Genomic DNA, 16123 nt, shown 5'->3' with positions numbered 1-16123 from the left:
ACTATAAATTCAATACTTTTCAAAGACAGCTATAAATAGTAAAGCAATTGAGAACACGAAGATAGCAAATTTAAAGTTTCTCCTTTAAGGCCAACTATCATTAAAAACTTCTCTTTAGAGTTTTTGAGCCTTTTCAAAACTTATTATATTTGTAGATTAAAAAGATTTTGTTTAATATTCAATTTCTTTGTCCTGGCATAGTTATATAAAGATCAGATCAAAGAGATGTAAAAAGAAATGAGATGGGCGAACAAACCGAGAAAAATGCCTATGGTTCGACAAACTAAAAAGGCGAAAAATTAAATCTTTATCGTAACAATTTTTTTTTGATAATTTAATATTTGTATATATAATATATATCCCTTGTTGATCGGTTACATCCGCCGTGAGACCTTTGTATCGATCAGGTAGACAGAATATCCCGTAGTAAAATTAAATACATGTATAAAAACAAAGGTGGATTTGGTATGACATATTTCAGTCAAAATACGACCCAGTGATAAGTTTTATTTGCTCACAAGGTCATTTTTCCTTTCTGAGCAAATTTATGTTTAAGGAACTGACGGATTGAATCAGAATTATTATCTTCCGACACACAAGGTGGCTTAAGTGGCCTGTGCTGGCAACATCCATAATCATAAACACACGGTTGTTATTCTGCAGTTGAAGAATCCAAGTTGCTTTAGCTTCTTCAAATAGCCCATTAAAAAATTCAATTTCAAGGAAACCAAGGAAACAATCTTGGTTAAAAAGGCTTATAATCTGAAGTCCTAGTGACTTTTGACATCGGAATTTTGTTGTATATTACTATGTAATAGCAGGCATGCACCAAAAATGGCAGAAAAAAAGATAAATGAATCATAATACTCATATGATACCCGTCTTCATTCCATTTCTTTTTAAATATGTATATCTTCGAAGTATGTTAAGAAATATACATTTTTTGCTCAACAGAAATATGGAGCAATGACCCATGCTACCTTAAAATATCTCTATGAAACAAAATTCGTATCTTTCCGAGAAATATTAAAGTCCAGTTATTCAAATGTCTAATTACAAACACTATTTAAACACAACTATCTGCTGTAAGTCGTACCCTGTATTGGTTACTCTGTCAATCTCTATGAAAAATATTTTTGTAGCTTGTGTTCAAACCCCAAGGAATTCATTTCTTTTTTCTTTTTTTTTTTTTTACCATAGAATAATTTTACCGAGAGAATTTTTCCACAGAAAAGTTTCGTTTGTCGCAGTTTTATACCTTTCAATAATTAAAACTTTGCTTCAAATTCTTTGTTCAGAAATTGAGTATGATTTTTATGTACTTGACACTACTGGCATTTTGCACGCTTTAAATACACCTAATTTGCAGATATTTTCCTTCATTCAGCACATTTACTGAATACAAGCATGCAATTCAGTAGGCCTTTTTTAAGGAAAAAAATTCTTATGACTTAGATTAAAATTTTACAACTCTGTAATTTCTTTGATGATTTTTTTTTTTAAAAAAGATTATTCACAATATCTTCTAATGTATAGAAATGTAAGATTTTTTTTTTAACTTATCATAGCTCATATACAGTAAAGAGAATTAGAAAGGTCCACTGGTTTCGTATTTTTCTGAACCAATCGCGGTTGCACACCTTCGCTTAACTTTTTTTTAATCATTGTACGACTATGTACCTTGCATTGTACATGTAAAATGACGCTTTTTAGATAAATTCAATTATTTATGGAAACACTCCTCTTGACCAGTTTCCATCAAGCCTAACAAAACCTATTTTTATTATTATTATTATTATTATTTTTTTTTTTTTTACAGATATTCAACTTTATATATATAAAGTACTGGGTTTCTTTCCGGGCAGATTGATATAATGTAATTGAAAGATTGATTGTTTGTTGTTTTACGTCCCATCTGAGAATTTTTTGCTCTCTTTAAGACGTCACCATATTCTGAAGAAGGGCATCAAATTCAGGCCTGTATTTGGGCCACTGATCATTAAGTATTCTCTATCGTGAAACCACCTGCCTTGACACGGGACCTCGGTTTTTAAGACCTCATCCGATAGACCCGTTATTTTCACTTCTAGTGCCGGGAGCATTGGCTAAGAAGCAGTCAGATTAGTTTTCCCAATGACATTCTTCTTGCATTCGACATCAGATAGTGATAACAAAAATCACCAAGGTAAGCATGGTATCCATTGATTTTGTACGCGAAGTTAAATGCTTTCGATTTCAGTGGTAAATTCTTAAGGATAAAAATTGTTTAAGAAGAAGCAACGGAAGATTTTGCTACGTTTTCTTTTTACTTTGGCAAGGCAGTATAATTTTCTTCCGTTTTTGTTTATTATATACTTTTCAGAGACTATAGTGTACTATAGAGATACAACTAGTGAGATGAATGAAGTTTCTAGCTGCATACTTGTAACTGAGAAAGGATATTGTAAATGGAATCTAATTATTACGTTCTTCTTCAGGGGAGTACGGTATAAACAATCCTTATATCTATACACACTTCCTTCGACCTTTCTAGAAATCGAGTGCAAAATTGACATTATTGTCATTTAACTTTCGGTGCAAATCCTTTTTTTTGCATTCTTTCCTCATTTTCATTTTTTGTTCACTTCTGATTTAGCTATCAAGTGCGTAACTTTATGATTAAGGTCTTTCGTCTTCACGGAAGACCTTATAGTGATTCTATTGTTTCTTATTAGGTCTTCCGTTTTCAACGGAAGACCTATAGTGATTCTACTGTTTCTTATTATTAGGGCTTTCCACCTTTCTGTGGAAAGTCCTATTGATTTTCTTCTGTTTATTATTATTATTCTTATTATTCTTATTATTATTTTTCTTTCGCTGATTTTTTGTTTCGCAACTTATCGAAGAGACGCATCTTTCATATTAGTCGACTACTTAAATGATTTTCAGATTTGACCCAACGACTTCGAGCGATGACATTTAATGAAGTTATTGCCCCTTTCGCAAGAAAAGCTTGTTATCGCTACTCCTCTGAAACTACAAACCGTAGAGATACAGAACCATCACCAATGCTTTTCACTAATTGAGAGGGCTTTTCAATCTATCATTGCGAAAGGATTCATCGAAGCCTTATACAAGTTATTGCCCCTGAAGTTTTTTTTGCTGTTTACGTAAACTTGAAAAAATTTTAACGCTTAAATGTAGAGACATGGGACCAACTGAAATGGATTTTTGCATTTTTGTTCTTGATATTAAGGTCAAGGTCAGAGGTCAAGGTCATCCAAAATATGAGAAATATAGAATATATGAAGGGGGGGGGGGGTTAAACCAATATAAATGTATGAAATAAACTATTCCACACTTTCATTATCTTGTTTTCTTCATAAAATGCATGTAGAACATTTTATTTATCATAGCTGCATTTAATACAACCCACATGGAAGCTTGTTTCAGTCAGCAATCTTCTTACTGAACCTGCAACAATCTTAGGATCCGCAGTCAGGCCGCTTTGAGTCCAATCCATGTTTTCCCATATGACGACCTACATAGTACATACCATTAGCCTCGAGTCCGATTTATTTCATCGGCAACTTTTCTAAGTAGTTTAACTAAATCAGAACATTAAACACCTCAAATTAAACCTTCGAATGCATAATGCACAAAAATAGAACTACGATATGCACACTAAAACACATGTCATGTATTGTACTTCCATGGTAACTATGTAAACATTGGCTATAGTCAGCGCGCTACACTAACACAGAGACAAAAAAGAGAAAAGGAGAGAGAGAAAAAAGAGAAGGAGAGAAGGGAAGAGAGAAGGGGAAGGAGAGAAAAATTGGCCCCTAAATCGCAAAAAAAAAAAAAAAAAAAAAACCATCTTTTTTTGGAGCTGCGCGAAGACCTTTTGAACTCTACAGAGAAACGAGCCCGACAATAAATCTATAGCAAAAGACGAATTTTTGAGTTTTATTTATTTTCTTGCATTTTTCTTCTTCTTTTTCTTCTTCTTTCTTTCTTTTTTTTTTTCTTTTGAAAGCCGAATGATACGGAAACATATTTCTCAAAACTATTTAATACTGATTACTATCTTGTCTAACCAATGCAAGTATTCCTAAAGCATTATTTTACTACGTAGGTCTTCATCGGAATCCGTGGCGTAGTGGTTAGCGCGCCTGCCTTTCAAGCTAAAGGTTTTGAGTTCGAGACCTGCTGGAAAAACAATTTTTTTTTTTTTTTTTTTTTTTTTAATTTTTTGCATTTTTCTTTTTTTTTACAACTCAAATTACATTGAAACACTTAGAAAGGTGGAAAGACCTCTAATTGTTCTCTGAACAATTAGTCTACTAGTTAATATTATTATTTTTCATTTTTATTTTTTTGACATTTTCAAATCGCGATATCTCAAAAACTAATCATTCATTTTCAGCCAAATTTTCAGGAATGATGTGTTATCTCATGCCATTTTGAAATATTGAAAATGTTTACTTCCGGTCGGGATTTATTACGATTTTTCCCTTTTTCCACTAAAAATCTAGTCCGTGAATGTTCTCAAAAACTGTTAAAGGTAGGAGTCTGAAACTTTCAGGTATGATAGAATTTGTTTTGTAGATGTGTGATGGAAACATTTCGTGTGTCGTTGTCACTTCCGGTCGTCACAGGAAGTGATTTAAAAAGGGTAATTTTTTGAACTTTTTTGTTTTTCATATTTTTTTATGATGTTGATAGGCTAAATAAAGAGTCTTACAAGAATGCTTAATATGTAGTATAAAAATTGATTAACCCATACTCTAAATATTTATCATTTTTCAATTTTAAGCGATGATGTTTGATAGCGTAATGGTTAGCATGTTGAATTTTCACGTGGGCGATCCGGATTCAATCCAAAGAATGTCCGATTTTTTTCTTACTTTTTTGGGTTGAAACATAAGATTTTATCTTTACGGGGGGGGGGGGGGGGGCGCTATGTCGTTCGACGTCAGAGCAGCGGTGTTTGACGGCACAATATCAATGTCTTTTTACTCCCTCATAAAGAGTTTGCAGTTGAATTTTGCACTAATTAATGCACAGATGCAATGGTGATATGACAAAACGAGGAAAACATACTGGTACAAATGTATATTTAGATAGATACCTATGCAATTGTATCATAAATTGGAGAGTTGCCGAATTGTATTTTGAAAGTAGAATTTGTTACTTTCTCATGTTGATTGAATAACATATAGCAATTTCAAATGAGAGAAAAATAAACTTTAATGATATTTTTCTTTGATTTTAGTAGAGCAACATTCCTTTATAGATGCAAGTAATAAACAAAATAGGTATCAGATTCCTTGAGCGTCATATGGCGAGACGTGTTTTGTTGCGAAACATTCCAGTCTTTTCATTAATGTGTTACAAATTGGAATAATCCATTTTGGGGGTAAAGAGGAATATAAAATGTGTAAGAAAACTTAGCGCTGCCTTCATGTTACTTGCCCGTATACGGTATATATTTTATGTACAGTGTGATAAATATACATTCTTTGGCTAGAAAATCAGGCTATAGCAACACATTTTTTTAAATTCATTGAAGCTATCACGTACACTTATTCAATTGAAGACACATTCCAAAGAAAAGGCGCGACGATTTACTCGTGACGTTTGGCGCGAAATAATTATCTTGACCCGCCTTTCACAAATGGTCTGATGCAGTAGTGTAGAAGTACAGAAAAAGATTACACGGACATGTCTGAATTTGGAATTGCATAGAATAGAAAGTTGAATGCATAAAGAATAAAGGAAGTAAATGCACTATTTTTTTTTTTTTTTTAGTTTTTATCAGTAACAGATTATTTTCTCTGCTATCAGTTATTGTTAAAACTCAAGTAACAAATCCGATGTAAATCTACTAGTACTTGCACAAAATTTAGCTGGCTAGTTTTCATCCTATAATTCCACACTATAAGAAAAAGAGATTAACCTGCCTGACACTCGTTACTTCAGGGAATGAGTGCAAGGTAAACATCGGTGATGGCTGGTACATTGCACTAGTGTAGTGGTTTCAATATTAAAGAACAAGGTTCACTTAGGGCCTTTTTTGGCCCTGTGAATTTCAGAAAAACTGAAACTGCTTGGTTTTAGTTGACAATGCATCAAATATCATTTAGACCTTTGATGACTGCGTATCTGTCAAAAATGACGTAATTTTCTGTCTAGCCAATGCATTATGACGTCATGAAATGCGTTATTTTCCTCATATCGTGAAAAATTCTACAAAACAGCCAATTTTTAACGCTATTTTTCGATATTTAATATAGAGCGTAACCTCTGATCTTAAATATGCAACTATAAAATGATAGAACTATTTCTGAGGATTACAAAACCTGTTTTATTTTTTTAGGTCAGAGGATGCGCTCATATCATTTCTCTTCTGTGAAAGTACTCAAATATACTTATTTTCCTTAAAATTCAAGAACATTGCAATTTCATGAGCCCTGTTTTCCAAGACCTTGGCTATAAGGAGAAAATTTTTAATAGGAAATGAAAGCACTAAGTCTCTACTTTATCTTGTTGTTTAAAATGGAACATAAAGTGTTAGTCAATTAATTGGTATATCTACAGGGGCCATTTTATGCAAAAAGTGAACCTAGCTCTTTTCGGGCAACCGATCTTCGTTTAATCCTGATTATATCTGAATTTTTCGCTTAAATTTACGTTTTCATCTTTATTAATGATGTTGAACTTTGTTTTTCTCTTTGTGAATTCTGTGCTCTTTTTATTTTTTTTCTTATAAATAAAAAAATCTTTTTAAAGACCCATGTTAAATTTTTAGATGTCTTTACAACGAGCAGATATAAAAAGTAATTTTACGTGCAAAATTTTACGAGCCACGAATTTCACAATTCTAGAAGATGCACTCTTGATCATCATTACAATGTTCTAAGTTTATCTAATAAATTCCTAGGATCAGAGAATAAAATTTTGAAAGAATAAATGCATTTTTATTATATAGTTAATAGAGTCACACCCTACATGTAACATCAATACCCATGACCCAGGGACCATGAAATTCACAATTTTGGAAGAGGCACCCTTGCTCATCATAACTTTATTTTTGGTTTGTTTGCTTAATACACAAGAACAGAAACGAAGATTTTTGAAGAAATAATGCATTTTCATTTTATAATCAATACAGCCCCACCCTTCAGCAGAACCCTTTACCCAGGGACCATTAAATTCACAATTTTGGAAGAAGCACCTTGCTCATGGGTTGATTGCTTAGTTCACAGGATCAGAAAAGAAGATTTTAAAAGAATAAATGCATATTCACTAAATAATCAATAGAGCCCCTGCATAACCCCTCACCAAGGGGTAACAAATTTCACAATTTCAGAAGATGCACCCATGATCATCATAATCATGCATCTAGTTTATTTTATTAATATACTGGGGACAGAAGAAGATTTAAAAAAAAAAATGTTTGCATTTTCACTGTACAATCATTAGAGCTCCACCCTTACTCCAGAACACCATGACCAATTGCATGGGCCATGAATTTCAAAAAAATTGATAGAAGGCTATATGCTTAATACAATCATGCCAACAGTTTGCTTGATATCCAAGAGTAAGAAAGATTTTTAAAGATAGCTCTAATTTTGATGGTTTTAGTCCAACCTTTACACTACTGGCCTAAATTATTACTGATAGTGCCTAAATTGAAACTGATTTATTACGTCCTTTTAAGCCTACTTCACCGATTGCAATAATACAGCTCTTTAGGAACTAAAGAACAGGATGAAGAGGAGGTGGGGGGGGGCAGGATGAATCTTCTTACAGAAAGAGAAATAGTCAAGTTTTTCAAATATATAATTACATAAAAATAATTTTTTATGAAAAAATGTATACTTTCCTTGCTGTCACTCAAGTTACAAATTCTAAATATCTACGGCTTACAGCAAATATCAGTAATTATCAGAACCCACAGTAAAAACGACAGTAAATATCAGTAATTATCAGAACCAACAGCAATTATCAGTAACAACACTAAAAATATCAGCAAATATCAGAAATTCTCAGTACCAACAGTATAATATCAGTAAATATCAGAAATTATCAGTAAAAAGTGGCACTATCAGTAATGTTTTAGGCCAGTAGTGTTAAGGCTTCGGAAGGGCAGGGATTATAAAATTCACAATTTTTGTTCCCCTTTACTCAAAGACATTCTATGCCAAAATCGGTTCAGTGCTTTCAGAGAAGAAGCTGATAGTGTTCAAATGTTAACGCACGACGGCCGAAAACAGATAGCAGTTGGTCAACTGAGTGACTCACGGGACCTAATAAACGATTTTCCAAAAGAACTAAAACTGTCAACAATATCGAGTGTTGTTTACGGAGATCGCATATGAATGAAAACTACGCGAAATCTATGGAACATGCATGACGAGGGATCCCTCGTGGCTTTTGTAATTACAATTAATAGACGAAAATAATTCCTTTATCATTGTAAATATATAAAAAAAAATGCATTGATTTTTGTACTTCAAGTGTGATCTTTTATCGCTACCTTGCTGAAATATTCGGGAGCATATAGTAATTACATTAACCGTCTGTCCATCAAGACGTTTTCAAACAGAAAAGAAAATATTCTTTTTCGATGTTCATCTATGAGTGTCCGTCCTCTCTTAGGACACGTAGTTGTGAAACGTGCAGAGACACTATTCATGATCAATTAAATGAAAAAAGACATATTATTTAGATGGTTATATTGCTTTGTCTGTTCTGTAATATGTATATCTGCTGAATGTATGTCTTTTGTGATTACATTTTATAATTTATAATAAAAACATTTTTTTAACACAGCTATGTTAAGGCTTCCGGAAGGTTTAAAATGCGCTCAAAAAATAATATGTCATTGCGAGGTCAGTTTTGGTTTTAATTTATAAGTATTGAACTTAAGTACTCCCAATTTATATAGATGGTTTACTCGGCTATATATTAACATATTTGTTATGATATCACATGACTTTGCTGATCACGTGACGGTCATTTATAATTTTTTGAAGTGTTTCATATAAATCGCTTCGGCGCAGCTGATTAACACAATAATTATTAACATTTTGTTATATAAATAAACTCATCGTATCCTTGTGTATCGGAAATGTGCTTGGGAAAAGTCATAGTATTACTTAGATACAAAATATTTCTTGAGATATTCAACTTACCTACAAATTTGAGGGTATTTTCCACATAATATCGTAATCTGTATTAAAATAAAGCCAACACACATTTTTCCCAAGCAAGATTCAGTTAGAGAACATCCTCTTCTTACTGATTTCCACAAAAATTCTCAGATTAATCCTCATTAATCACCTGAGCCAGACTCTTTTATACACACAAAATAAATTCTACCTCCAACCACGGGTATAAAACAGAGTACATTTCAAAAGTATATTTTTCATAAGCATTTTGAACATGCTGAGTTTCAGTCAAAGGTAGGTAAGCGGTGTATTTTTAAATTATTCGGACATATACGACTTAAAAAACCTTTAACGACCCGTAAATTTTGCAATAGCTATCTAGCATGTTACATGCAGTTTGAAATAAAGTGTAGAGTACATGACACTCTCCCCGTCATAACACCCCAAGTTTGCAGTGACTTGACGTCATATTCCATTATGACGTCATATTCTGGTAGTTCAGAGATGTGAAGGCACAGAGTGCACTGTGATATTCTACGGAAAGCCTTAACGTACCTGCGAAATCAAAACAGTTGCTAATTCTGTAACGGGATGACCCCAAAGGGGTCTTTCGTAACAATTTAATGATTTGTTGAGAATTACTGATCTCTCAAGTTTGCATCTCGATCTGTATATGTATGATTGTTTGTATCTCGAATCTATTCAGTGCAAATGTATTAACATTTTGTCCATAATTCATTCATAATTATTATATGTAATAAGAAGGTGTTTCAAAATATTTTCTTCTTCAGAAAGGAACACTCAATGCTGTGGAAATCAGTTAATATCGACAAAAAATGGTTGCTGTAATGAAATAACTCCTTTCAACAAGACTATATCAGCTTGCGAAAAAAACCAAATTGTTCCACGGTTCCATGACTTTTGCAATGGAATACTATACGATAAAGGGAAACAGATATGCTGCGACGAATCCGAACTCTACAACAAATCCTCTTTTGACAGACATTTCCGTTGCTGCGGGGAGTCTTTGTTTGATAACAGGCGGGAACAGTGCTGTAAATTGGCAGGTATAACCGAAGTCCAGTCCTCAAATGGGCACTGTTGTGGGACAGGTGAGTTATCAAAATAATGTGACATAAAATGGTAGAAAGACATTTTATGATGAAACTTTTTAATCGATTTGCTTCTCTTCAGATTAAATGTAATGTTCATTATCGTAGAAAAACCCATGATTGATGCACAATTTCATTTGTACAGATCGAAAAGCTTGATTTTCACAACTTAATATTTGTATATTAGAACTCCGAAGCCGGTTAATTTCTTGTAGGTGTTTACAATTCCTCCAGTCAAATCTGTTGTTGTAACAACGTATACGACTCATCAAATGGAACAATTCAATGTTGTGGGAACGGTTCATATGACAAAAGACAACAAACATGCTGTCATGGTACGTTTCCTAATAGGTACATGTATATATATTGGCCATTATATTTTTTTTAAAGTTATCAAAAAAGGAGTCAATATAATTTTATTATTATCTTCCATGTATAAAAATGGATGCTTTTTTTTCAGGTAAAGTGCATAACATAAAACACGTGAACGACCCTAAATGTTGTGGTAAAGACGTATATTCAACAACGTCACACTTATGCTGCAGTGGTGACTAAATAATAAAGAAAAATGCTTCTGACCACGATCAATGCTGTCTTCGGAATTCAGAGTTCTACTCCTGCAAACATCAGCCAAGGAGACCATCGATAATTTGTGGGTACCAGCGGTATAACAGTCAGACAGATCTTTGCTGCAATAATCAGGTCCACAAGGGCGCCAAGGAAACTGGAAGAGAATGCTGTCACCCAGGAAAAAGGGATTATGATCCAATAAATGAGAAATGTTGTCATGGTTTGGTGAAAAGTATTGCTGAGAGGTAACTAGCTCCCCTCCCCTCCCCCACCCCGTCCCTTTTCTCTCATTTATCCTGGCACTCTTTGGGGTTTTGATAATACTGTCAGTAATCATGTAATTCATTTTTTTTGTAACAGTAGCATGATTCGTGAGATCAACATCTAATTTTAATTTCATTGTTCTGGTCATAAATTTACTGTGAATTTAATCTTAGTTGCAGTGAGCAGTCGGACACCCCCAGCTCCTCCACACAAAGTAGCATTTGTAGTGAAAACCTCCCCTCCCCTCCCCCACCCCGTCCCTTTTCTCTCATTTATCCTGGCACTCTTTGGGGTTTTGATAATACTGTCAGTAATCATGTAATTCATTTTTTTTGTAACAGTAGCATGATTCGTGAGATCAACATCTAATTTTAATTTCATTGTTCTGGTCATAAATTTACTGTGAATTTAATCTTAGTTGCAGTGAGCACTCGGACACCCCCAGCTCCTCCACACAAAGTAGCATTTGTAGTGAAAACCTCACCTCCCCTCCCCCACCCCGTCCCTTTTCTCTCATTTATCCTGGCACTCTTTGGGGTTTTGATAATACTGTCAGTAATCATGTAATTCATTTTTTTTGTAACAGTAGCATGATTCGTGAGATCAACATCTAATTTTAATTTCATTGTTCTGGTCATAAATTTACTGTGAATTTAATCTTAGTTGCAGTGAGCAGTCGGACACCCCCAGCTCCTCCACACAAAGTAGCATTTGTAGTGAAAACCTCACCTCCCCTCCCCCACCCCGTCCCTTTCCTTTCATTTATCCTGGCACTCTTTGGGGTTTTGATAGATACTGTCAGTAATCATGTAATTCATTTTTTTTTATAACAGTAGCATGATTCGTGAGATCAACATCTAATTTTGATTTCATCGTTCTGGTCATAAATTTACAGTGAATTTAATTTTAGTTGCAGTGAGCAGTCGGACACCCCCAGCTCCTCCACAAAAAGTAGCAGTTGTAGTTTTATCTCTCAAAAGTGGACTACTTGGAATATGAGAAAATCTGTGAACATCGGCAGTCTAGATATTTGTAGGAGAAATGGCGAGAAACATAATGCAGGCACGTAGTATCGGGGGGAGGGGGCACTTTTTTCCAAACATTACTATTTACTATTGAAAATTTTGATTGAAAGGCTGGTTGCCGCCCACTTAATTTTTGTTGCAGTATAATCAAATCAGGGTAATACTAGTATGGTAACGTATGAACTGAATTTGGTTATGAAAGAAAAGTTGGAGCCTACAATTTTTGTCTTTGCTTGCTATAGTTTTTTTTTCCAGACAAGTTGATTTTTTTCTCTCTCTGGCTGCCCATTTTCAAAAACGATACTACGTGCCTGTAAAGTGTGCATCTTTATTCTAACTAGATTTATATTATTCGTTGTAAAAATGTTAAAAATGTTAAGGAGAGATCCTAGCTGTACAAAGAAATGATCTCACGCAGATCCAGCCGGGATTGGAAGGGAATAATGACTTTGGACACCAATCAAGTAACAAGTCCTCTATTACATTGACAGCAAGAATCATATATATATATATATATATATATATATATATATATATATATATATATATATATATATATATATAGAGAGAGAGAGAGAGAGAGAGAGAGAGAGAGAGAGAGAGAGAGAAGATTGATTGATTGATTGTTTGTATGTTGTTCAACGTCCCATTCCAGTTTTTTCACTCATATAGAGACGTCACCATATGCCGGCGAAGGGCTTCAAATTTAGACCTATACTCGACATTGAGCACTGAGGGTTCTTTATCGTGCCAACACCTACCGTGACACGGGACCTCGATTATTAAGGTCTCATCCGAAAGACCCGTGACTTTCACTTGTAGTGTCGGGCGATTGGCAAAGGAGCAGTCACTAGCCACCACCTATATTTACGTCTTAGGTTGGACGCGCCACGGCGAACGAGAATCGAACCCGGGCCTCCCGATCACGATAGAGAGAAAAGAAATTTACCCTCATGAAATAGGTTTATTATGCTAGGACACTATGTTTGCTTGTTTTTTTTGTTCTTGTCAATCAAAAATGTTAAAATATTAATATTTTTGGGGGGATGTTGGGGAGGAGGGAGGTCTTGGCCGTGTGGACACCTCTCATCCGAAGGGAAAAATTCAGAGATCCGCTGGCCTGTGCTTTTCTTGCAAGGCCGGCAAAGTATTGAGCGTCTGGTTTGCTAAGTTTAATAGATTTGATAGAGCAGTGTTGTTAATCTTTTCTGTCTTTATTCAGGTTACGTAGTCAAAGTCCATCATATCAAATGTTTCAACTGGACCAAAGAATTATCGCCCAGGATGATATTAACAGGGACAGCAAAACAGAACTTCTACAACGCCACAGATGCATTGGCTAAGAGAAAAACCATCAAACTCGATCTACCTTGCAGCTGTAACAATCATTATAAACTTAGAAAAAAGAGAATTCTTCTTGTGACCGACATTGATTTGAAGGTTCCTCACAGAACATTCCACCTCGGGGACAGCCATATCATTCTTCCCTACAAAAAGAAGGCGCTAAAGGATGTAAAGAAGAGGAGAAAGTCAGCGGTTTGCGAGCCTCAGAACTGCGTTAAAAATCGAAGCCGCTATCCTAGCCGCTAGATATCTAGTTGTCTCAGACCGCTATACCTCATCGTCTCAATCCGCTGTCCGGAGTCCGCTTAGAGCTCTTTTTGGCCGTGGTTTGTGACGATGACTCTACCTCAACTAGTCGACAGGTGACAGACATCAGATTTTTGATACAAATGTATTTATATCTCTGGTAATAATTAGTTTTTGAATCAAAATGGGAAATGTATGAATAAATACACATTTCTTTCCACAAAATGAGGAAAAAAAAGCAGTTTATGTTAGAGTCATGTGATGCAGTTATTCCTAATTTGATATTACTGGCAGATTTTCTTTGGTATAAATGTTTTTGTATGTTTTCGTCATATATAGAAAAGAGCAAATACTAGATGAACATCATAGTAAGGGAAATCCAAGGAACGATTTGTATTTTTGTCTTTTAATCATTGTGTTCATTGTACTAGTATTTTTTCCAGTGCATCTGTATGATTTCATTTTGATAATTTTGTAACTAACACTGCCAATTTTTCTGTTTGTTAATTATTATTATTATTTTTTTTATCAATTCCTTGTTAATAAAATTGATGTATATAAAATTGATGCCAGTATTTTTTGATTTTCACGATTCCCTTAGACATGCCTACCATGGAGAGAAAAAGAAGATATGAATAAATGGTGTTACAAAGAACACTTGTCGTCTGCAGGAGGAAGAGGACACGTCATTTCTGGTGATGTAAACATAGTTAATTATGAGGGAGGACCTTAAATCCCTTATTTTAAAAGGGCCAAAATTTAGGGAACTCCATTCTTTCGACTGGCGTCATAATTTTATAAATAATGAATTATGTGGAAGATTACGCCAGGCGATGGGCCAAATACGAAAAAGAAAACCTTGACAGTTTGTTAGAATGGATTAAGAACATCAGATGGATGTTGAAATCTCGTATTAAGCGATTGAGGGTTGTATGAAAACTATTTATTCTTCTGTCTTTAATTTAGAAGTGAAAAAGGAATTAGATAGATTACACGATGAGTATGTACTTGTCCCAGCTGACAAAGCTGGTAACAACATAATCTTTGTTTGTAAGGCGCATTATTTGAATTGTATTTTAGGAGAACTAAATTTTAAATCTACAGATGTAAATCCAACTTACACCTTCCATACCGGCCTTTCTAAGGAGGAAATTCTTCAAAATCATATGTCCGTTTTAGATATATTTAATATTCCTACGATCAAAATGAATTTGAATTACCATTCCTATACTGGATTCCTAAACTTCATAAAAATCCTTTCAAACAAAGATACACAGCGGGTTCCAGTAAATGTTCTACCAAGGCTCTATCTTTTTTCCTCGCTTAAATATTTACTATAATGAAGAAAAAACTCCAGGAGTACTGTACAGCAGTATATTCGAGAAGTGGTATAAATTAGATGTGGATACGTATAAACTTCAAAGAACTTTTTGGAAATTTGAAATTACAAAATTTTACTAAAATCAATAGCACCAAAACGTATGACTTTTCAACCCCTTATACAACCGTTTCCCACGATAAATTGAAGTCCAGGCTTTTTGACATCATACATAGCTGTTTTTTTTCAATAAAAATGGAACTCATAAATATACTAACCTTGTCACTGGTCATTTACAAAATTATTTTCTTAAGAAGCACTCTGATTGTACACACAATACAATGTAGTTTTTGGAGTTCAGGTCTTCCAACAATCTATTGGAATTCTTATGGGCCCCCTTATTAGCAGACCTATTTTTGTATTCATATGTAGCAGAATTTATTCAAAAACTTCTACATGAGAAGAAGAAAACACTTGCTTTGACCCTCAGCTCGACATTTCGATATATCGACGACGTATTATCAATTATCAACAGTTGTATACTTTCATTCATCGACTCAATATATCCCAGTGAAAAGATACCATAGATTCTGGCACATCTGTTTCATATTTAGATATTTTATTAGAAAAAGACGTTAATGATAACCTAACAACAAAGCCTTATGATAAACGTGATGATTTCAACTTTTCAATCGTCAACTTCCCTTACTAATGTAGCAATATACCCTTATCACCTGCATATGGGGTTTATATCTCTCAGTTGATTCGATACGCAAGAGCATGCACTACGTATGAACAATTTCTAAAACGAGGCAAGATATTGACAAACAAGATGATGAAACAAGGATATCAACAGTCTCGTTTTAAATCTGTTCGCAAGTTTTACAGTCGATACAATGACCTTATCAGCACATACAACCTATCATTGAGTCAAATGCTGACTGACGTTTTTCATACTAATTGTTAGGCCATTATTTATACACTGAACTGTCTATGGATTTTTCCGTTTTTCCGCGGGTGTGACCGGGCGGCAGGGGATGCTCACTCCTCCATGGCATCTGATCCCGCCTCTAAATTTTGAGGTCC

General features: G+C 34.3%; 2 protein-coding genes across 2 annotated transcripts in view; one reads left to right on the top strand and one right to left on the bottom strand.

Annotated features, from left to right (window-relative positions):
• The window catches only part of LOC133204132 (xylan 1,4-beta-xylosidase-like), a 478456-nt gene that overhangs the window by 180079 nt on the left and 282254 nt on the right, over positions 1-16123 (bottom strand). The window lies entirely within an intron of this gene.
• Positions 7558-11079, top strand: LOC133204252 (galaxin-like). Its single transcript, XM_061339992.1, has 4 exons — positions 7558-7585; positions 9950-10270; positions 10486-10605; positions 10731-11079. Exons 1-4 carry the CDS (start codon positions 7558-7560, stop codon positions 10823-10825), a joined length of 564 nt encoding a protein of 187 aa, XP_061195976.1. The 3' UTR covers positions 10826-11079.

Source organism: Saccostrea echinata, unplaced genomic scaffold (assembly GCF_033153115.1).
Source record: "Saccostrea echinata isolate AGI-Se365-2 ecotype Australia unplaced genomic scaffold, CSIRO_AGI_Sech_v1 ptg000052l, whole genome shotgun sequence".
Lineage (NCBI taxonomy): Eukaryota > Metazoa > Mollusca > Bivalvia > Ostreida > Ostreidae > Saccostrea > Saccostrea echinata.
This window is presented reverse-complemented; position numbering and strand designations above follow the sequence as displayed.

Excerpts from the sequence above, each read along its gene's own strand:
- LOC133204252 (XM_061339992.1), top strand. The coding sequence starts at position 7,558 with ATGCCAACAGTTTGCTTGATATCCAAGA. Across the intron at positions 10,271-10,485 it reads TGGGCACTGTTGTGGGACAG|GTGTTTACAATTCCTCCAGT; the intron begins GTGAGTTATCAA and ends AATTTCTTGTAG. Across the intron at positions 10,606-10,730 it reads ACAACAAACATGCTGTCATG|GTAAAGTGCATAACATAAAA; the intron begins GTACGTTTCCTA and ends CTTTTTTTTCAG.